The sequence below is a fragment of the Zalophus californianus genome, chromosome 10 (assembly GCF_009762305.2).
Source record: "Zalophus californianus isolate mZalCal1 chromosome 10, mZalCal1.pri.v2, whole genome shotgun sequence".
NCBI classification, from domain to species: Eukaryota; Metazoa; Chordata; class Mammalia; order Carnivora; family Otariidae; genus Zalophus; species Zalophus californianus.
In genome coordinates, this window is record NC_045604.1 from 59,499,877 (window position 1) to 59,521,644 (window position 21,768).

General features: G+C 44.3%; 2 protein-coding genes across 6 annotated transcripts in view; one reads left to right on the forward strand and one right to left on the reverse strand.

The window, feature by feature from the left end:
* MAEL (maelstrom spermatogenic transposon silencer) overlaps window positions 1-5,116 on the reverse strand; it is a 38,327-nt gene extending 33,211 nt beyond the window's left edge. The window contains exons 1-5 of the mRNA XM_027612306.1: window positions 4,822-5,116; window positions 4,455-4,547; window positions 2,941-3,040; window positions 1,718-1,873; window positions 279-320 (exon numbers count right to left, since the gene is read on the reverse strand). Of these exons, the coding sequence (XP_027468107.1) occupies window positions 279-320; window positions 1,718-1,873; window positions 2,941-3,040; window positions 4,455-4,547; window positions 4,822-4,953 (523 nt within the window). The 5' untranslated portion in view covers window positions 4,954-5,116. The remainder of the gene's footprint in view (window positions 1-278; window positions 321-1,717; window positions 1,874-2,940; window positions 3,041-4,454; window positions 4,548-4,821) is intronic.
* Window positions 5,117-18,210: 13,094 nt separating this feature from the next.
* The window catches only part of ILDR2 (immunoglobulin like domain containing receptor 2), a 61,223-nt gene continuing 57,665 nt past the window's right edge, over window positions 18,211-21,768 (forward strand). For 2 of the 5 annotated variants that reach the window (XR_003522983.2, XM_027610911.2), the window contains exon 1: window positions 18,211-18,389. Coding sequence is in view for 1 of the 5 variants with exons in the window: in XM_027610911.2 (XP_027466712.1) it covers window positions 18,344-18,389 (46 nt within the window). In the remaining 4 variants the exon portion in view is untranslated. Of the gene's footprint in view, window positions 18,390-20,331; window positions 20,409-21,768 lie in introns of those variants that run through there. The other 3 variants (XM_027610912.2, XM_027610913.2, XM_027610914.2) reach the window with 2 other exon arrangements.

The following is a 21,768-nucleotide window of genomic DNA, read 5'->3' on the forward strand; positions in this document are numbered from 1 at the left end:
CATTCTAATCACAGAGGAAACTGGTTAAAACCTAGTTTGTAGAAGACTTTAGTTCAGAGTTTAGGTATACAGTCATATCCTTTGGTATCCCACAAGTCCATTTAATTTTAAATTTTTTAAGGATCACATACACCACCTACCATTTCTATGAAGATTCTCCAACAATGATGTTATTCTTCCCCCAACTTATGTTTTATGTGTCCATGTAAAGCAGGAAGTCTTAACCAGGTACATACACACTCAATGCCTATTATTCTATCCCATTCCCTTATACTTACTTGCAGCCTGACAATGAAACCGAAATCCTCGTGGAATTTCACCTGTAATACAAAATATTTTGTTGAGAGCAGCTGTCTGGTTTTGCTACAGCCATATGCCATAGGATGACCAAGTCCTAACATAGGTAGGTAATGGCTATTGCTATGTGAAAATACAAAAAATTTAAACTTTCATAGAGGTTTATTTTTTTTTAAACCAAAGGAATGATGACTCTTAAAGAATTTTGGTATATTGTCTAAACTAATTTAAAAAGGGGCGCCTGGGTGGCTCAGTTGGTTAAGCGACTGCCTTCAGCTCAGGTCATGATCCTGGAGTCCCGGGATCGAGTCCCGCATCGGGGGTCCGTGCTCAGCAGGGAGTCTGCTTCTCTCTCTGACCCTCTTCCCTCCCGTGCTATCTCTCATTCTCTCTCTCTCAAATAAATAAAATCTTTAAAAAAAAAAAATAAATAAAAAATAAAAAAATAAACTACTTTAAAAAGGAAGTTACTCCTTATGGAAAAGAAATAGTAAAGAAAACTTGCTTAAGGAGTCTTAGCTAGGGGTCCATGAGGCCCTTAACATAGGGCCTCATGTACGTAGATCTCAAAAAAAAAAAAAAGTCTCCAAATTCAATCTTTTTAATGTTTTACAACCATATGAAGAAAACTAGTTATTTAATTTATCTTAAGCAGCAGCTCTCACAAGTGTGAGTAGGATGATTAGTTTCTCTGTCACTGAAACACAAGAAAAAGTGCTGGCTTATTCTAATGAATTTTAAAGCAACTGACAAAATGAAAGATGAAGTTCTTCTTTCCCCAACCTCTACCCCTTCACTCGCCTCCCTATGTGTTTCTCCTACTTGCCTTTAAAGGTATACTGGTCCTTGGGAACCTAATGGAATCCTAGGTCTTCATCCCTACTTGGTTTGCTGGGTGGAACAGCCAGAAGAGCTCCTGAGAACATCTGAGACACTATTACGTATCAGGCTATCTTCACACCTTCTCTCGTACTCCTTAGAGCAGCCAACGATACATATTAGTCCCACTTTACAGATAAGCTAGTAAGTTCAGAAAGGTTAGGAACTTTGCTCAAAGTTATAAAACAACAGCAGGTTAAAATCTAGTGATCTCCAAGGTGAAGTTTGGGTTAAAGAAATAAAAGAGCAAAGGCATAAAAAGCTTTTAGAAAATTCCAAGATGTAAGGCCACAGGTAAGCAAACAGGCTATCTATTTTTCAGTCATACTACCCACCCAACTCTAATGTTTCCTTGAGATTAAAAGCTTAAACTAAAAAACTGTGTAAACACCTATTTCTTAACAATTTTTCAACCAATTACGACGAAGTCTTATTACACTTTAAGAATAATACATCAGCCCTTAAGAAAACAAATCCTGTTGAATAAAGTCAAGATAAAATGCATACTGTTTAAGATCTAGCATCTACTCACTCTACTTACCAGGATTTATAAAACTGTGGAAATCTGCCATAATACCTTCTTGGAGAGAATATTTAACACAGCCTATTTCACAAGGGAGGAAGCGCTGTTCACAATGAGGAGGTAGCTCACCATGGCTAAAAATGTTCAAAAAATAAAAAATGCCTCCAAGGATAGCTAAAAAAAATAAATAAGGAAAAAAAGTAAGACAACACAAACAGTTGAGAGTTGACTCCTCTACGAAAGCAAAAGTTTAGAACCATTTTCCTTGTGTTCCCATAATCCTAAGAGCTGGAAAAGAGAAAACTAATCATCTGTACCAGATAAATGAATCAAAATTTTTATAATTACACTTATGAACTACAGCGGTAACCACTCTGCATGAAGCAACAAAATTATTCAAACTTGCAGCCAGCTCTACATAATTTAGCTAAACATAAGCCCCAAATTTTAGAAATGACTTAAGAAAAGCGTGACCCATATTCAACAAATACAAGAGGTTTAGGAAATAAAGCCAAGTAGAATCAGTATAGAAAAACTCTGATATAAACTATGGACAATTTAGTTCACTCTTCACTTTTTACCAATATACACGAGAACACCGATAAATTCTCTAAAGAAAGAAATATGAGAATGTGTGAAGGGTCTTATTTAACAGGATTGGCCACATTTAAGAGTGTTAAAAGTTGGGACACCTGGGTGGCTCAGTCGGTTAAGCAGGGAACCTGCTTCTCCCTCTCCCTCTGCCTGCCATTTCCCCTGCTTGTGCTCTCTTTCTCTGACAAATAAATAAAATCTTTAAAAAAAAAAAAAAGACTGTTAAAAGCTTATTACTCTTCAACAAAGTCAGAACACAAAACAGCCAGAAGGAATAAGAAAGATTCTTATTAGCTAAGTTCTTCTCTAGGCTAGCTCAATTCAACCTCTTTATAATTTAAATGTATTTAAGGGTCTAGCTATAAACACTTAAATTTAAGAAGTTTATTTAGTAACATATAAAGCGGTTATTAACCAAGAGACCAGATTTTCGTATAAAACAAAAAAAAATCTCTTCACTGTTATTTCAACAAATGCAAATTACCCGATTTTTTACAACTTTAGCATCACCATATTTGAACACCTGTAGTCGATTATTCTGAAATGCAGGATCAAAATGAACAGAACACATAAATTACTGATCAATATATCATTGTGTTTTGCGCACCTACACTTATCTAAGCGTTTTGCTTTTAGGATTACTCTACCTTGATCACTTTTTAGAGACAAATTTGACATATCCGGGGGTGAAACATTCTGCCTTGGTACAAGCATGCCTGGCCACCTCAGTAGGGTGGAAACAGGTTTCTAAAGAGGAAGAAAATAATTGATCACATACTCAAACTCTTACTGGGCACTTTATACAAATACTTAAATTCAGCAAAATAACTGAAAAACAGTTCACAGATAACTTCAGTAACCTCTGTAGGCCAATGAGCCCAATGAGTAAATAAGCATATATTTGTCAGTGACACCAACTTCCAAAGGCAGACAAGGGCAAAATCTATAAATATTCTGAATCAAAAGGTGAGTGGTAATCGACCAATTCAACAACCATTTGCCCACTACTGATAATCTAAATTAATCCCCCAAGTGGCCAAAAGAACATCATTCGACAAAGTAATTTGTTTTTCACTTAAAGTAAAAACCCAATCATGCTGACTTCAAAACTCAATGAGGTACATATACAGCATGGCTTACATTTTGAGGGAAAAGGTCTTATCAGAAATTATAGTTAAAAAAAAAATCAAGGTTCCCCTATATAACTAAGTACCAATTCAACTGATTAGAGCTTCTATTCAAACATACATCTACAAAATAAAAATCTCTCAAACCTAAAGCAAGCAAAGCGCTCTTGAATTTCAATCCAATGTTGACAGATTAAAGAATGGAATTTTACTATGTAAGAACGGAAAAAACAGGGGCGCCTGGGTGGCTTAGTCAAGTGTCTGCCTTCGGCTCAGGTCATGATCCCAGGGTCCTGGGATCGAGCCCCACATTGGGCTCCCTTCTCGGCGGGAAGCCTGCTTCTCCCTCTCCCACTGCCCCTGCTTGTGTTCCCTCTGTCTCTGCCAAATAAATAAATAAAATCTTAAAAAAAAAAATGGAAAGAACACGGAGGGGGAAAAGTCCACAATTACACTGAATTTTCCTGATACAAATCAACAAGAAAATGTTTATTTAGTACTTTACCATTCTACTACACATAAATTTACCCAAATCAGCTTTATTCAACTCTTACCTATAAGGCACACTAACATTCACCAACATGTGCAAGTTTTGTTATTTTAATATTTTAAACACCACAGTGTGCCTGGTTTCAGGTGTCATTTAAAAAGAGAGAATGGTCCAAACTACTTTTAAACATAAAAAAAGGGGGGGTCTTTAATCATAAAGGGGTTGAAAGGAACCCTTAGAGATCATCTAGTACAAACCTTAAAACCCAACACTCATCACTGATCATGGTTTATTGGTTGCAGGTTTCCTAACAGGGATTCCCCCAGCCTTTCAACACCAAATAACAACATGTGCCTAGTTAGGAAACCTGTTGTCTTTTTAACAGGCTTTCTGACACCAGGGGGAAAAAAAAGAAAAATTCTTCTTTGCACTAAACTGAATCACCCACTGGTCCACCCTTGGCATTCACCCACTCACTCATCCAGCATTTAGTGAACATGCCTCTGTGCCAGGCAGGTAGCGGCTCTTCCCAGGCTAACTTTACCTGCTTCTCTGAAGGCCCAGCGTCCTTTCCCTGGGCTGCTCTCCACTCTCGAGCCATTTCTGCATATTTCTCCTTTTCTTCCTCCCTCAAAAGCTTGGGGGACATTTAACAGGGTTGAGAAAGGAGAGAAACAGCAATAAGGACCGAGTGCCCTAGGCCCCAGAGGCAGAAGCCCAGACATTACAAGTGGTTCCTGCTTTGGTTTGCCGTAAGCCGGGAACAGGGGGCTTCCTTCCACTCCAGCAGGGGCCAAGGGGTCACTGGCCTCCTTGAGGCCCCTTTCCTTGTCGCCTCACCCTTCCACTTGCCCAACTGTCTGGTCCGCCCCCCTGGACTCCCCTGCCCCCCCCACTCCCTCCAGTCTTACCGCCCAGTCAGCAGAGCAGTAGGGGATGGCATCAGCTACGCGAGCCACAGGCAGACCTCGCCTCCGTAGTTCGGGGATCTTCTCCTGCACAAAAAAATAGTAGGCATTACGGCTGGCCCTGCGGTTTGGCATGGCGAGCGAGGCCAGGATTCGACGACCTGAGCCAGAGACACCACAAGCTGCCGGCGCCCTCGCCGGGCTCCCGCCCTTAGTAACCGAGGCAGGCGCCTGCGCGCGAAGGCCGGCAGCTCTCGACCAATCAGGGCGCGTTGCGCAGCCGCATTGACCTCACTGGGAGAAAAACAGTCTGAGACTGACTCGTGGGGCAGTGGGGGTAGGGTGGAGGGGGAGCTTGGTCATGGGTGCAGTGCATTCTGATTGGCTGGGATGAGGCGTTGGCGGGGGAGCTGCCGCGTGGAAGGTTTGGCGTAATTCCTGTACATTATTGCGTAATGTGTGTCAAAGCTGGTAGAGGAAAAGAGGACTAGCGAGTGGTTCAAGTTCTTTTCATGTTTTGTAACTGTAAAAGGCCAACTCTGTGCCAAGCACCGTGAAAGGTGTTGGGTGGGGGACAGAGTGAGGAGTACGACAAACAAGATCTTTTCCCTCCAGAAGTTTGCAGTACAGTGGGGAGAGTTTGAGGGGAAGATGACAAAACAAGTGCATCAACCAGTATGGGTTTTTCTTTTTTTTGGTTATTGCTTTTTTGTTTTTCCCCCATTCTTAAGTTAAACTTGTTATAGTTGCAAAGAATATGTCTTTTTAAATAGCAAATTTTAATGTGTTAGGAAGAAAATGTACAATAAGAAGCTAGATTTAAAATAATGTCCTTGAATAAAATTTTATGGATTTCCTCATAAAGGTGGTGTCATTTTTTTTGTTAGTTTTATTCCTGGTATATATTTGGAGCTACTATGAAAGCTTTTGTTTCCATTGCATCTTCTTTTTTTTTTATTCTTTATTTAAGTTCAATTTAGTTAACATATACTGTATTATTAGTAGAATTTAGTGATTCATCAGTTGCATATAACACCCAGTGCTCATTAGATCAAGTACCTTCCTTAATGCCCATCACCCAATTATCCCTTGTCTCCACTCCCCTCCCCTCCAGCAACCCTCAGTTTATTTCCTAGAGTTAAGCTTTTCTTATGGTTTGCCCCCCCCTCTATTTTTATCTTATTTTATTTTTCCTTTCCTTCCCCTATGTTCATCTGTTTTGTTTCTTAAATTCCACATGAGTGAAATCATATAGTATTTGTCTTTCCCTCACTGACTTATTTCACTTGGCATAATATCCTCTAGTTCCATCTACATCTTTGCAAATGGCAAGATTTCATTCTTTCTGATGGCTGAATAATATTCCATTGTATATATATACACACCACATCTTCTTTATCCATTCATCTGTCGATGGACATCTGGGCTCTTTCCATAGTTTGGCTATTGTGGACATTGCTGCTATAAGCATTGTGGTACATGTGCACCTTCAAATCACTATGACTGAATGGGTCAACCAGGAAATTAAAGAAGAATTTAAAAAGTACACAGAAGCAAATGAAAATGAAAACACGACAGTTCAGAATGTTTGGGATGCACCAAAGGTGGTCCTAAGAGAGAAGTGTATTACAATACAGGCATTTCTCAAGAAACAGGGAAAGTCTTTTTTTTTTTAAAGATTTTATTTATTTGACACAGAGAGAGACAGCCAGAGGGGGAACACAAGTGGGGGCAGTGGGAGATGGAGAAGCAGGCTTCCCACAGAGCAGGGAGCCCTACGTGGGGCTGGATCCCAGGACCCTGGGATCATGACCTGAGCCAAAGGCAGATGCTTAATGACTGAGCCACCCAGGCACCCCCTGAAACAGGAAAAGTCTTAAATATACAGCCTAATATTACATCTAAAGGAGTTGGAAAGAGAACAGTAAATAAAGCCTAAATTCAGTAGGAGAAGAGAAATAATAAAGATTAGAGCAGAAATCAATGATATAGAAATTAAAAGAAAACAGAGCAACAAAACTAGGAGCTGGTTCTTTGAAAGAATTAATAAAATCAATAAATCCCTAGCCAGACTAATCAAAAAGAAAAGAGAAAGGACCCAAATTAACAAAATCATGAATGAAAGAAGAGAGCTCACAAGCAACACCAAGGAAATACAATTTTAAGAACATATGAGCAACTATATGCCAACAAATTAGACAATTTGGAAGAAATGGATGCATTCCTGGAAACTTATAAACTACCAAAACTGAACTAGGAAGAAACAGAAAACTTGAACAGACCCATAACCAGCAAAGAAATTGAAGCAGTAGTAAAAAATCTCCCAACAAACAGGAGTCCAGGGCCAGATGGCTTCCCAGGGGAGTTCTACCAAATATTTAAAGAAATAATACCTATTCTTCTGAAGTTGTTTCCAGAAATAGAAATGGAAGGAAAACTTTCAAACTCATTTTATGAGGTCAGCATTACCTTGATCCCAAAACCAGACAAAGGCCCTTCCAAAAAGGACATTTACAGAGCACGGATGCAAAAATTCTCAGCAAGATACTAGTCAATAGGATCCAACAATACATTAAAAGGATTATTCACCACGACCAAGTGGAATGTATTCCTGGGCTGCAAGGGTGGTTCAACATCTGCAAATCAATCAACATGATACACTACATTAATAAAAGGAAGGACAAGAACCATAATATCCTCTCAAGAGATGCAGAAAAATGCGTTTGACAAAATACAGCATCCTTTCTAGATTAGAAGTCTCCACAGTGTAGGGATAGAGGGAACATACCTCAATATCATAAAAGCCATATATGAAAAGCCCACAGTGAATTTCATTCTCAACGGGGAAAAACTGAGAGCTTTTCTCCCAAGGTCAGGAACACAACAGGGATGTCCATTCTCACCACGGTTGTTCAACATAGTACTAGAAGTCCTAGCCTCAGCAATCAGACAACAACAACAACAAAAAATAAAAGGCATCCAAATTGGCAAAGAAGTAGTTACAATAACTCTTAATGTCCTTGTCTGTTCAGTCCATCATCTGTGTCATTTCTGGGTCTGGTTCTACTGATTGATTTTTCTCCTTATTGCTTCTTTGCAAACGTGGTAATTTTTGATTTGATGACAATTGTAAATTTTATCTTTTTGAATGCTGCATATTTTTGTCTTCTTATAAATATTCTTGTGCTTTTTCTGGGACAGATTTATGTTATTTGGAAACAGTTGGAGTATAGTTTTTTCTCCTTTTGAGGCTTGCTTTTATGCTTTGTTATTTGGTATCAGAGCAAACTTTAGGGCTAATTTTCTCCTCCGTTGATATAATACCCTTAGTACTCTGCCTGACAACCCATGAATTTGGAAGTTTTTCCGTTTTGGCTGATGGAATCACAAACTATTTCTAGCCCTGTGTGAATTTCAAGGATTGTTCCTTCTAATCCTTTCAGGTTGTTCTTTCTCTGGCACTGTGTAGTTTCCTCCCACACATCCACAGAGCAGTTATTCAGCTGGAGCTTCAAGGGAGATCCTTAGCAGATTTCCAGAGCTCTTTCTTTGTACTGTTCTCTCTTTTCTGGTACTCTGCCCTGCAAACTCTAGTCACTGTGACCTACCTAGACACCAGCTCCATCTCCTCAACCCAGCGAGACCACAGGGCTCTGCCTCGGTTACCCCTCTTGCTGCATTCTGGATACTCTCTCCAGGCAGCAACCTGGGGCCATCAGATGGCTCACCTTGTTTGTTTCTGTTCTTGCAGGGATTACGCACCTCTGCTCCTCAATGTCCAGTGTCTGAAAACATTGTTTTATATATTTGATCAAATTTTTAGTTGTTTAAGACGTTGGATAAAGTGATTCCCTGTTATTCTACCTTGGCCAAGATTGCTTTACCTTATTTTGACATTTTATTTTTTTATTATTTTTTAAAGATTTTATTTATTTATTTGACAGAGAGAGATAAAGCGAGAGCAGGGGGAGTGGGAGAGGTAGAAGCAGGCTCCCCGCCAAGCAGGGAGCCTGATGTGGGGCGCGAACCCAGCACCTGGGATCATGACCTGAGCCAAAGGCAGATGCTTAACGACTGAGCCACCCAGGTGCCCCTTATTTTGACATTTTAAAACAATACATAGATTTAACTGCTAAATTTTTAGATATGTAATCAGGACAAATCTCTCGGAGGAGACACCATTTAAAACAAGAAAGGATGCTAAAGAATAGAGCTAATCATGTGAAGAATAAAAAAAAAGAGCATTCTAGATGGAGGGAACAGCACGTGTGAGGGTCTCAGACAATAAATAGTCTGGTGTATCATCAGAATAGACAGAAGATTGGTTGATGTTACAGTCGTGTGTCCACTCAGGTGGAGAAGGTGCATGCGGAGGATGGAGTGATCAGCAGGAATTTGGACATGGCACTGTCCAGGGTTCAAGTATTACTAAGTATGTGGGTGGTCATTGAAAGATTTTTTTTTAAAGAGTCACGATATGGTTTACAGCTGAAGAAGATCAGTCTTGTTATTATTTGGAGAATAGGTTCAAAGCAGCAAGAATGGGCATGGGGTGACTAGTTAGGAGGTCCGTTCAGAAGTCCAAGTGAGAGGTGATTGTGACCTAGAACAGAAAAGAAACAGGAGAAATGAAGGGGAGAGAATGGTTTCAAATTGTGCTTTGGGGAGAAAAGAACTAACTGATGGATTGGATGTAGAAGTGAGAAAAGGGGAGGAATTCTAGGGTTTTGGCTTAAGTAACCCAGTGGCAAGTCATGTCTTTTTCTAAAATAGCAAGGACTGGGGGAGGGAGGACAGTGCTGGTACCAAAGAGGGTCCAATGCTCCTCATAATTTCTATTACCTGCTCCTTTCCTTCTTTGATACAACTGATTTTTTTTCAATCTTACCTAAGCAAAGACCTATGTAAATGGATCAGTTTTTCCCTCTTTCCACCCAGATTGATTTTCTTATTCAGAAATTCTAGAGAGTGGTAGGTTTTGGTTGGGATGTGGATGGCAGGGGGATCAAGAATTTAGTTACGGATATGTTAATTTTGAAATGCCTCTTATACATTCAAGTGGAGATGTCAAGTAGGCAGTTGGCTGTCTATGCCTGGTGTTCTGGGCTAGAGACAGAATTTGGAAGCAATTTGGGCATAAAGATGGTATTTAAATTCATAGAAATGGATTAGATCACCTAGGCTGAGGGTGAAGAGAGGAGAAAAGTTTCTAGGATGGAGTCCTGAAGAACACCAGCATTTAGAAGTCAGAAGAGGAAAACCCAGCAAAGATGACTAAAAAGGAATGTCTGAAGAAGCAAGGAGAAAACCAGGGAAACCAAGACAAGAGAATATTTACAAGAGGAAGTGCTTCATTTATTCAATAAGTACATATGGAAAGTCTGTGGAATACCAAGCTCAGTTTTAGGGCCAAGAACACATCAAACATTACAAAGCTTATAGTGAGGAATGCAGACAATAAAGAAACAAACAATTATGTATATAATAAGATGTCTGAACATATTATTGGACAATAAGTCGAATGAAGAAAAATAATGCAGGATAAGGGAATAGGGACTGATTGAAGGTGCAATTTAGGGTGGTCAGAAAAGACCCTATTTGAGGAAATGAAATTTAAGCAAATACTGGAAGGAAGTGAGGAAGCAAACCACGAAGATGTCAGGCAAAGAGCATTCCAAGCAGAGGGAATAGCAAGTGCAAAGACCCCAAGGTGGGCACATGTCAAGTATGAGTGAGGAACAGCAAAGCAAGGCTGTGGTTGCAGTTAAGCAAGCAAGTAGAAAAATAGAGATGGGTATTGGAGAGGGAGTTTGGGCCGAACCATGCAGGGCTTACAAGGCCATCGTAAGAACCTTAGATTTCACTTAAATGGGTAAGAAGCCATTGGAGGCTTGGAGGACATCTACTATGTTTTTTTTTTTTTTAATATGTAGTATGAAGTGATTTTCAACTGAGTGAGTGTTATGAAACCACCAAGAACACATGGCATTTTAGGAAAATATTTTTCCTAATGCTAGTTTTTTTCTGATGTTAGTTTAAGTTAAGGCCCTGACCTTGTTCAGTATGCATCCTGTGCCGATGATAATAGTAATCGTAGTTAATATTCACTGAAAGTTACTGTCAGACTCTCTGCTAAGTACTGCACAAAGGCCAATTCCTTTCTCCTCCTTACAACAATCTTGTGAAACAGATTATAAAATCATCCCCATTTTGCAGAACAGGAAATTGAGGCTTAGAGTAGTAGAGTCCCCAGCCCACACAGCCCATGAGTGCCTCTGACCTCTATGAGATTCCTGCTTCTCTAGCACCCTTATTCCAAGCTGTTCATTATCAATACTCAAGGATGTTTATTACATAATGCTTTGCCAAAGCAAAAGGAGGAATTTCCAAGTTCCTCATCATCTCTAGATGTTGCCCAAATGCACAACCATACTCTTGAGTAACTCCGCCTGAAGCCTAGTTGATTCCTCTGCTTTCCCAGTCAGGTCATGCAGATTCTACCTGTGTCTCCCTGCAATGTCTCTCCCAGTTACTGTTTGCTTCCCATTTCTGCTATCCTGTAGCCTAGTTTTGGTGCTTGTTCCTTTTTGGGCTCTCGTAACGAGCTCTCACATGGAAGAGGCTGTCTCTCTTCCCATCAATGCATCCTACACCCTGTGGCCAGAATAACTTGGCTGAAACACAGGTCTAATCTTACTCTTCCCTGAGAAATCCTTGTGTGGTTCGTAGCCTGTGGAATTAAGTTCAGACCTGGTAGCCTGGCTCCCCTTGGTCTGCCCTCAGCCTCCCTTTCTTGCCCTGTTGCTGACTCTGCCCTTTGTGAAGCCATGTTCCAGGAGGCAGACCCCACTCTGCTCTGTGCCTGTGGCTTATATCTGAACTACCTCCTGTTCCATTTCTGCTTTTAGAAGTTCTGTCCAGATCATGTTTAAGGTTTAGCTCAGGGATGACCTTTTCTTGAAGAGATCTCTGAGCAGCACGCCTAGTGAGTAACTGACCGCTCTGCCTTTGCTCCACCACCATCCCTGGCGTTTGTCCTAATATACGTCCTGTCACACCCAGTTAAAGACCATACGTCTGTCTCTTCCCCATCCCAATACACACACATTGCTTCATCTCAACTGTAAACTTTTTGACATAAGGGTCTGTGACTCATTCATCTTTAAATTCCTTTCATCTTAACTCTCCAGACAGCATGGTATCTAGAATATAGTAGGCGCTCAATAAATGTGTATGGACTAAATGAATGAATTCAGGGAAGAGAGAAGAAAAGAGGAAAAAAGAAGACCCTAAAACAGTTTTAATTAATTAGACAAAAATCCACATGGCTCATCTCTGTGTCTAAGGCACCCACTCAGAATTGGGGTGGGAATATGAAATTAACAACTTTATGAGGGAGCCTCAGGGCACAATGCCAACATGAAGGTCAAGGCTGCTGTTTTTTAACACTAGCTTTTGAGAACCCACAAATGACCCCTCTTTTGTTTGAGCTGTTTCCTTTTATGCTCAGTGTCCCAGCTCTCTCATTCTAGCTCCCTTCCTTGCCTGTTTTCTGGGGGTGAGGTCATCAGATAGACATACTTGTTTTGGCTCACTTCTCTCTCTTAGGTCCCATCTTTGACCTGTGCCAGGGAAGAAGGCCTCTAGGAGAATGCTTAGGGCTGAGAAGCAATCCTCCGGCTTAATCGTCAAGACCTAGTGCTCAAGGCCTTGACAAAATACAGGAAGACAGTCCCTCCTTCATCTTTCCCCCTTTGGGCTAAAGGATACTGCTCCATCACTGAAATCTGCTCTGCTGCGGATTTTTGGGGGCAGTTAATGTTGTTCAGGTCTCCAAAGGACATTAATATTGAAACAAAAAGAAACAAAAGGGGGTGCCTGGGTGGTGAAGTTGGTTGAGCCCAACTCTTAGTTTTGGCTCAAGTGGTGATCTTGGGGTCCTGGGATCGGCCCCAAGTTGGGCTGTACGCCCAGCATGGGGTTTGCTTAAAAAGACTCTCTCTCCCTCTCCCTCTCCCCCCTACCTCTGCATGCGCGCGCGCTCTCTCTCTCTCTCAAATAAATAAATAAATCTTAAAAACAAAAACAAAGAAATGAAACAAAAGCAAAAACCAGAGAAAGGGCTCATGAAAGAGAAGCAAGCTTACTTCATCTTTGGCTCTGTAACTCACAAATAAATTATAGTTGAATTCTCAGTCAGTAAGGGCTCCCAGGGCCTCAATTGCTCATAATTAACTTGATTAACTGCTTAGGATTGAGACAGAATGAGAGCAGGTGTACATTTGGGGGCTTTGTATCTGGCCAAAGATACAGGCCTGACAAAAACACCTGTCACTTCTTTCTGCTTCTCTCCTTCCTCCAGGGATGTTCCAGAAACTGAGTACATTGTGGCACAGTTGTATCTTGTGTCCAGCAACTTTCTCTACGTTGTATAAGTATTAAAGGATCTAGAAAATTATGCAGAAGATATAAATGAATAACAATCCTACCTAGAGATAACCATTCTTAGTCTTTTGTTGTTTCCGTCTTTTAACTGCATTTCCCATATTTTGGACCATGCTGTAATACAATTTTATGTTCCGCTCTTTTTTTCTGTACATTGTCCTTAGAAATTGTCCTCTGCAGGGAAATTGTCATTAGAAAGCCTCAGGTGGAGGCTGCCCACTGTTGGTGAAGTCTGGCCTCCGATGGGGCAGGCAGACACCATCTAATTCAGCACCCTACACCACTGTCCTTAGCTTTGAAGCGTGAGACAGCAGGCTTTTGGGTTAAATCTGCTTCAAGTACATGGAATTTTCAGCACATTTTCCCAATCTTTTACTTATTATATACTTACCACTGTTCTTGGCAGTACTGCTTTTAAAAAATTTTGGCATCATGCACCCTGCATTTGCATTTCCTTTCTTTAAAGCATTTTCTTAATGAAACAATTTATTCCTCAATATGAAAGGACTTCCAGATTGAAAATGTTTCTAGTTTCCAGTATAGGGCACCTAGAATCTCTGATTTTTTTTTTCAGTTCCTTGCTTCAATTTAGATTTTTTTTAAACTTATAATTCATCGAAGGTGGTTTTGAAGATATGGGAGATGGGGAAGATAACAAACCTAAAAGGTAGCACAAGGGAAGGAAAGCTGAACAAAACTTAGATAAGAAACACGGTATCTATTTTAAAGTCACAGCTCATAGATTCTTCCTGGAAGTCAAGATTGGAGAGAGGTAGAAATGTGATGTTATCTGTGTGCTTTAAAAAGACCTATGTGAAGCAGAATTCATGTACATGCCTGCCTGTGTGCCTGCAATGAAATCATGTTTTAAAGAGGATTCAGCCACATTATATTTATAACCATGGGGTTGCTACCAGCTACCAGCTACCAGCATGTCTCCTTGCGGTGGTTCACTTCTCTTCATGTCCTAATTCTGTTCTAAAGTGTTCAGCTTTGATGAAGCAGTCAGCTAGTCCACTCACCCTGCATCCCCGTGACACACAATTCACACTATGGCTTTCTTTGAGTCCTGCTCTGGTCCCATCCAGGCCTACGTTCTGACGTGTTTGTCTCTGGTTGCAGCAGAGAGTCTGAAGTACTGGGGATTCAGACCCTGCCAGGGCTGTGAAAAGCTCATCTCTCCTGGGGGTTCTGTCCTATCTGGTCAGAAGAAATGGATAACTGGAGCATCACCAGATCTGAATCTGAGGCTCATTTGCAAGCAGCAACTCAATAGCTCCCCAGGGAAACAATAAAAGTAATTATGTAGTACCTCTTAAACCCTAGAGTGCTTCAGAAGTGCTGGAGGAAGGCAGTTAAGATGCAGATTTTCAGGTCCCACCCAGAGTTCCTGATCTTAGTTTTTACAAGAGCCAAGGAATCTGCATTTTAAGCAAACACTTTAATGTGATTCTGAGGCTGAAAGTTCAAAAACCACACTTGGAGGGACACCAGGATTCTGATGTCCTCCCCCTCTACCATCAACAATACAGTAAAATAATACCATTGTTCTGCCTTTTTTCTACTGCCATCCCTTAGGCCGCGTGTTTTGAATCCTTAGGTGTACCCTCAAAGTTTCTCTTAACCTTCCATCAGCTTGGTAATAATGGTGCATTTGGGAGTGGCACACACTGTGATTTAATCCGGTTTGGCACCTCCTTAGAGATGGCTGGGAGCCCCAGCCATCGAGGAAGATGCGGGCTAGACCAACTGTTCCTCTCCAGCTGGAAGGTAGACATGCAGAGTGATACACAGAAAACAAATTCCCAGGTTGGTGGACAAGGCCCCAGTGTTCTATAACTCACTCTAGCACAAGCTCCTCCCCCAGTCTCCTGCAACCCTGTTGACATGCACACAGGTGCATACTTAGAGCACACGTTCGAAGCTCACTTCTTCAGTGGGCACTCACTTTCCACTTCTCGTGCCCATGCATGTAGATTCTCTTTGCTCAGTCCATCTCCCGTTTCCAATTTCTCAACTCTTAAAAGTTGTCCAAGTTTTGCATAAAATACTATTGTTCTGTACGCTTAGACCCTAAACACGGCCCATACTTTTGGGCATTGTGTGCACCTGCCCATGCACACACAGTCACACACACGCACACAATAAATGGCAGAGCATAATACAAATACGTCTTCACCCCAACTCTTCGGTCTAGGCGTCCCTTTTATGGCGTAAAGGGCATATACATTGGAGTCGAAAGACCTCAGTTCAAATCCTACCTCTGCCATTTACTAGCTACCTAATCTTAGAGAAGTTAATTACATTCTTTGGGCCTGAGCTTCCTCATTAGGGTTAAATGAGAAAGCTTGTAAAACACCTAGCACTGGGCTGGGAATCTAATAGGGAATGTTAGGTATCTCCTTTACTCTTATTTTCTATTTTTTTCCTTTCTTTTTTCTTTATGAAAGGAAATAGTCCTCCAAATCTCTCTCGCATAGCATATTAGTCAGGGTTCTTAATTGCAAGTGTCAGAAATCATCTCTGGCCAAAATACACAGAGAGGGAATTTATGAAAGGATAATGGGTGGCTCACAGAAATGCCAGGAAGGCTGAAGAGCCAGGAGCAGAAAAATGGGCTGGAACCCAGAGAGATCAGCACATGCAAGACCACAGCCAAAATCGTACCTGAGAGCAAGTTGGTGGCCTGACCTCTGTCATAGCTGCTTCTGAACACTGGGTGCTCCCGCCCCCTTGGGGGCAAAACCTGATTCTCTGCTGTCTCTGCTCCTTTTATCACTTGCTCCAGATTCAAAAAGTTCTGAATGAGAGGGTCCCTGGCCATGCCTGTGGCCTGGGCCAGTTACCCCAGCTGGGGTGGGTGGGGAGGTGCTCTAGACTTCCACAGTTGGATTTCTAAAAAATAATGATGTAGGCAGGCTGAGTCTGAGGTCCCACAGGACCAGCCAAGAGGGCTCCTGGGCTTTGTGCAGGATAGGATAGAAATCAAACGTGAGAGGAAGTGAGAACAGAATGTACTGAAGACAGAGTAGATACTGAGAGCATCTGAGGGACTCAGAGAGGAAAAGGAGATTGAGTCTTGTCTTTGCTTGGGGTCTGAGTATTTTATTGAGGATTGTGGTCTGGTGTACATGTCCTCCCATATACCCAGGAACCAGTCAAAACAAGGATGAGTGCTTAGGTGTCCTCCATAAGTTACTTATGCCCTAGAGCATGAGTCTTGGCATCGAGATGTCTGGAGTTAGTGATCTATGTGATGACCTCACTCGGTCACTCCTTAGACGTAATCTATTGTGCTGGAAGACTCCAAAGAAATCATTAACTCCTTGACCTCTACAAGGAGGACAGACATTATCTGTACTCTAAGACATGAGTGAGGTGGGGATGCAGGTCCTAGCAAGAATAGAGGCAGGAAAAGGAGCAAAAATGCAGTCCTTCATGGGTCCTTTTAGTTTCCCTGTCTCAATAAGAAGGGAATTCAGATGTCAAGCAGTCATAAAAGATCAGCGTCCAGGGTCTTTTCTCACCATTTCTGATGTTCACATCTCATCTCTTTCACATATAAATGCATTCTAAAGTCTGTAGTCTTTCTCTCCAGGAACTCTCCTCAAGCCTAGAACTACTCTGTTTCTGAGGCAATTTTACACCTTCCTGCCTTGTCTCCTTTCTTTTCTCTGTCCAGAATTCCCTATCTTGCCCCCTTTCCACCACCAATCCCTGAACAGTTCAAATCTTCCCCATTCTGCAAATGCTAATGAAGACGTTACCATTTCTTTCTTGTGGTGCTGACCCCCGTCCCTAAATTGCTCCTTCCATTGTGTTCTGAGGGCACTTTCACTATGTCTCCATTATCACCTTTGCTCCATTTTACTACCAAAATGTGTTCAATGGCCTAACCTTCCTCCCTCTCCTGGACCCAAGATGAAGCTCTTTAAGGGCAGGAAGTCTGCTTTATTTACATTGTAGCCTTCGTTATTAGTACCTAGTAGATGCTTAATACATACTTGTTAAGCAAAGCGTTAAGTTTCTTCTCACTTGCCTCTCAACATATACTCTCAGACTCCTTTCCTACATACATGTGACAGATCCGTTTAAAAAATGGAAATAATCCATGTGAATGCACCCTGCAAACCGAAAAGTGTTGGACAAATACATTTGATCTTAGCCAAAAGGCTGATTCATGATTAAGAGTTGGACGCATGTAAATGGTATGTGTTTATTTCATTCTAGTTTTACATATTTTCTGTTAAAGAGCTATATGACCTTATTACGCCTCACAGTGTTTTCACAGGTTACAGTGCGGGTCTCCCTCCTACCTTTCCCGATTCCGCAGAGCCTCTTGTGTCCTTGCATTGCCAAGAAGAGAAGCAGACGGGGGTGTGGGGGGGGGGGGTGGGCGCAGCAGAAGCAAACACCTTTGACCAGAGGACCCGCTAGGCGAAGTGCCGTGACAAGTTATGCCAAGTCCCCACAGGTTCCCCCCCACCCCTTGCGTCTGTCCCTCTCCCGGTTCAGGTTGGCCACAGCCACCTGCGTCCACCGACTCCCCTTCCCAGAGCCCCCCACCCCGTTGCTTCCCGGACGCTGGCCTCCCTGGGAGGAGCAGCGCGGACGGCCCCCGGCTCTTCGCAGCCCGCTCGGCCGCCTCCCCCGCACCCTCTCCCACCCCACCCCGGTGTACTTTGTTACTAGGCGCGACCTCGGGGCCGGCACGTGACCCAGAAACTTCGGAAGCCCCGGGGCGGCGGGCGGGAGGCGGAGGCGGCGGCCGAGCTCCCCCGCGCGGCGGGCTCTGCGGCCGGGAGGCGCTCGGCCCGCGCCGCGCTCGCTGCCTGGGCGTGCGGGAGCGCCGCCGGGAGCCGCGCGGAGCCGGGGAGCCCGCGGCAGCGCGCGTTCGGCAGGCGGCGCGGCGGGCCCGGCGGGCGGCGGCGCCCAGGGACGCCGGGGGCCCGCTCGCGCGCGCGGCCGCCACCCTGCCGCTGCCGCTGCCGCTGCCGCTGCCGCCTGGTTACCCCGAGCCGGACGCTGCCGCCGGTCCCCACTCGGCCCACTCCTTCATCTGAATGGGAAGTTGGGGAACATGGACGGGGTCGTGCTGGCGCGGATCGCTCTCTTCTGGCTAACAGGTAGGAGTCATTTTCTACCCACGCGAATAACTTTATGTATATCCCCTCGGTGCTGCTGTTCCCACCCCACCCCCACCCCCATGTCCCCCCTGGCTGGGCTTAAAGCTGCTTAGCAGGTCGGCCGTACACGGAGTAAGGGGCTGTGTGTGCGTGCGTGTGTGTGTGTGTGTGTGTGTGTGTGTGATGGAGGAGGCGGGGGAGAATCCCATTACAAGTGAGACGGATCGAGATGCAGGTGCTTGACTCCTTAGGCGATTGCTTGGGCATTTCCTCACCCACACAACGGTTCTTCTCGGTCTTACCCTGAGTTTGTGATGCTGTGGGCCCTGGGAAGAGCCTGGTTAGGAAAGAAAAGAAAAAAAAGAAAGAAAGCTCGGAGGAGACATTAATTAAGAGGACTGGTTTTCTGGAGGTGAGGGGTGGAGGAGTGTCTCCCTAATTCCTTCCCTAGAGAAGCCAGGAGACCCAGCCGCATTCTCTCCGTGGCTCCGGGGGTGCAGTGGGGCGCGGGATGAGGAAGGAGATGGGGACGGAGGCTTGATTGGTTGTGGAGTTTAGGGCCCTGCTCTCTCTCGCTTGGTACCATTTGAGGAGTGGTCCCATAGCGGAGAAGAACTTCCTCTCGAAATAAACAGCCTCCCCTCCCCCAATAAAGATAAATTGCAGAGATATTCAGAAGGTAGAGCTTCTCCCCAGCATTAAAGTCACTTCCGCTAGCTGGATACTCCGTGTTTCCCCCTCCCTTTAGTGGTGAACTTTCTCCCCACCCGCCTGCGGTCTGGAAAGGCTCTCGTTACTTCACCTGAGGCTCCTGCGAGGTTGAGGGGCCAGTGGCCAGGCAGGGTGGCTAGCCCTGGGGGACTCACAAAGTAGCCCAGCTTGGGTGCTGGTGAGGATGGGTAGGAAGGTTCGGGTAGCTTGGAAGGGGCAGAGACAAAGATTTCCAGCAAGGTGGAGACGGAGTGATGGAGGAAAGGAACAAGGGATCAGAAAGGTTGTGAGGACAGGGTGAGGGCAGTGCAGGGCAGGAGAGGAAACAGAAAATAGCACCCCAAAAATGAAGTTCTGTTCCCTCTGGGGGCACCAATCAGAAGATTTGGGAAAAAACATCAAGTCAGTAGGAAGTTTAAAATATCTAAGGCAGTCGTCATTGAAAGAGGGTAAATGTATATAAGAAGAAAAGCAAAAACTCTTATTTCCCTTAGCTTCGGAATAAGATCATTGCCTCAGTTTTGTTTTGTTTTTTCCTCTTCCAAATGAAGGACCCCTAACACTGGCTCTTCTCCATGCTGGCTTTAGGTTTGGGGGATGGGGGTGGGCAGGGCTTGTCTGCAGAGTTAGCCTCTTCTCTTGGCTGCTCTGAGTTCATCCCTCCCACATTATTCAAATATGAATCATCTCTAATTTCAGGGTTTGGCTGATCCATGTCTCCCCACTCCCCTGGCCTCCCAGTGCTTTCCACTTTCACCCTCACTGATTTTGAATGTCCTTGATTTGCCTCTACTTCTATGTTACCATACTAGAAGGGAACTTAGGCCTGAAGCCTGGATCACCACCTCCCTGAGGTCAACTAGGCATCCTGGGGCGTGAGGGCTCTGAGTCCGAGATGCTCTTCCAGACACCCCAGGGTGTGCCCAAGGAAAGCACTTGAGGGATTTGCAGGGAGTGGGAGCAGAAGGGGTTCATATGGCCCTGCTAGATGGCTAACAGCTTTTTATGAGCTGGAATCACATCACTGGAAGGGGCCACAGGCCATCTAGGCCAGCCCTCTCAGTTTATAGAAATTGAGGCCCAGAGAGGTAATAGGCACACAGCAAATGTGAGATGGAGCCGGCACTCGAACCCAGTTCTTTGAACCGCAGGCCAGTCCCATTTGCACTCTGCTGAGCTGCCTCTCTGGGGTTTCTTCATTGCAGGGGGTTCTGTTTTGTGTTTATTTTGAGGGGAGTTGCTGCTTTGTCCGTGTCTTCTTTGCTCCGTACCTGGAGAGGTGGCCCCCAGCCTGGTGGCAGGCAACAGGTTAGTTACGAGGGCCATCTCAGCTGTCTGATGGCTGGGCTTCTGTGCTCTGCATGTGGGGCTGGCTCTCAAGATCCCATCGAGCACGGCGGGCATCCCCTGCATCCCCTCAGGCTGTCAGGTGTGCAAGCTGGACAAGAGGCCTCTCAACCTCAGCAGAGTAGAGTAGCTAACAATGGCGGCTGCGGCGGGGTGGGGGGAGAGGAGCAGTCAAGGATGAGATGCATTCAGACTCATCGTTCACAGAAGAGCCATGAGAGGAAAGGTAAGAAATTTCAGTCCGGCCCAATCAATGAATTCTCTCTTGAGGGGGTTGTACAAAGGGAGGGAGAAAGGGAAGGACAGATTACAAATGAGTCAGAGAGCTGGGAGGGGGGGTAGGGACGGGACATGTTCATTCTCCTTCTCCCTCCCTTTCTCCTCCCCTACTTTCTCTTCCTCTCCTCCCTTCGCCCTCCCCTGTTTGTCTCTTTTAATGCAGGCTGAGCAATTTCTAATCAACCCTTTAGGTTTTTTTTCCCCTCAGCCTCAGGCAGCTCCTCCCTTGTCTTTCGTTGCTAAAGTCGGCCTCATGATTTCTTATTGTCATTGTGATGCTGCTTCCTGTAATAAATTGTTGTTGTTTTGAACCAACACAATGCTTCTCAGCTGCTGTTTGAGCAACAGGTGCCATCCGGCAGTAGGACCTGAAGGAGGGTTCACTCGGTCTTTGTTCCTGAATGCGGATGGCGTCTCCTCCTTTCCTGGCGGGAGAGGCTGTGAGAAACCCTGGCGCTGGGGCCCCTCGGCGAACACACTCACAGGCAGGAGCAGGCGATGCGTTTTCCTGGAGACTCCTGGGTCTCCCTGTGATGAAAATTGCTTGCTCTATTAGCATTTCTTTTGGTAGCCTTTGGGTTTTATTCATTCATCTATTCATCCACTCTACAGGCACATACTAAATTCCTGGGCTTGCTAAGCGTTAGGCTAGGTGCCGAGGATAAAGAGAGAGAAAAGACCCAGTCCTTCCCCTCCAAGAGTTGTCAGTCGAGTCAGTGACTCAAGTGAGTTTTCTGGTGATTTTGATTTGGAAGCAGAAGGTCTTCCGATGAGAGCTGTGAGAGCCACACAGGGGCCCGGAGAGCATGGAGGGGGCAACCCCAAGCTAAGCCTGAAGTGGAGATTGGCGCCATCTTGAAGGGAACTCCTAGGAGAGGTGGTGGCTGAGGGAAGACAGGTGTTCACACCTCGTCAGCGGCTGAGTTCCCACCACGTCCAGGCATGGTGCTGGGGTGAATAAGATGAATACGACACAGCCCTGCCTTCCAGCACTCGCAGGCTGGTGGCAGGACGCAGTGATGGAGTAGCCTGTGCCCAGGCA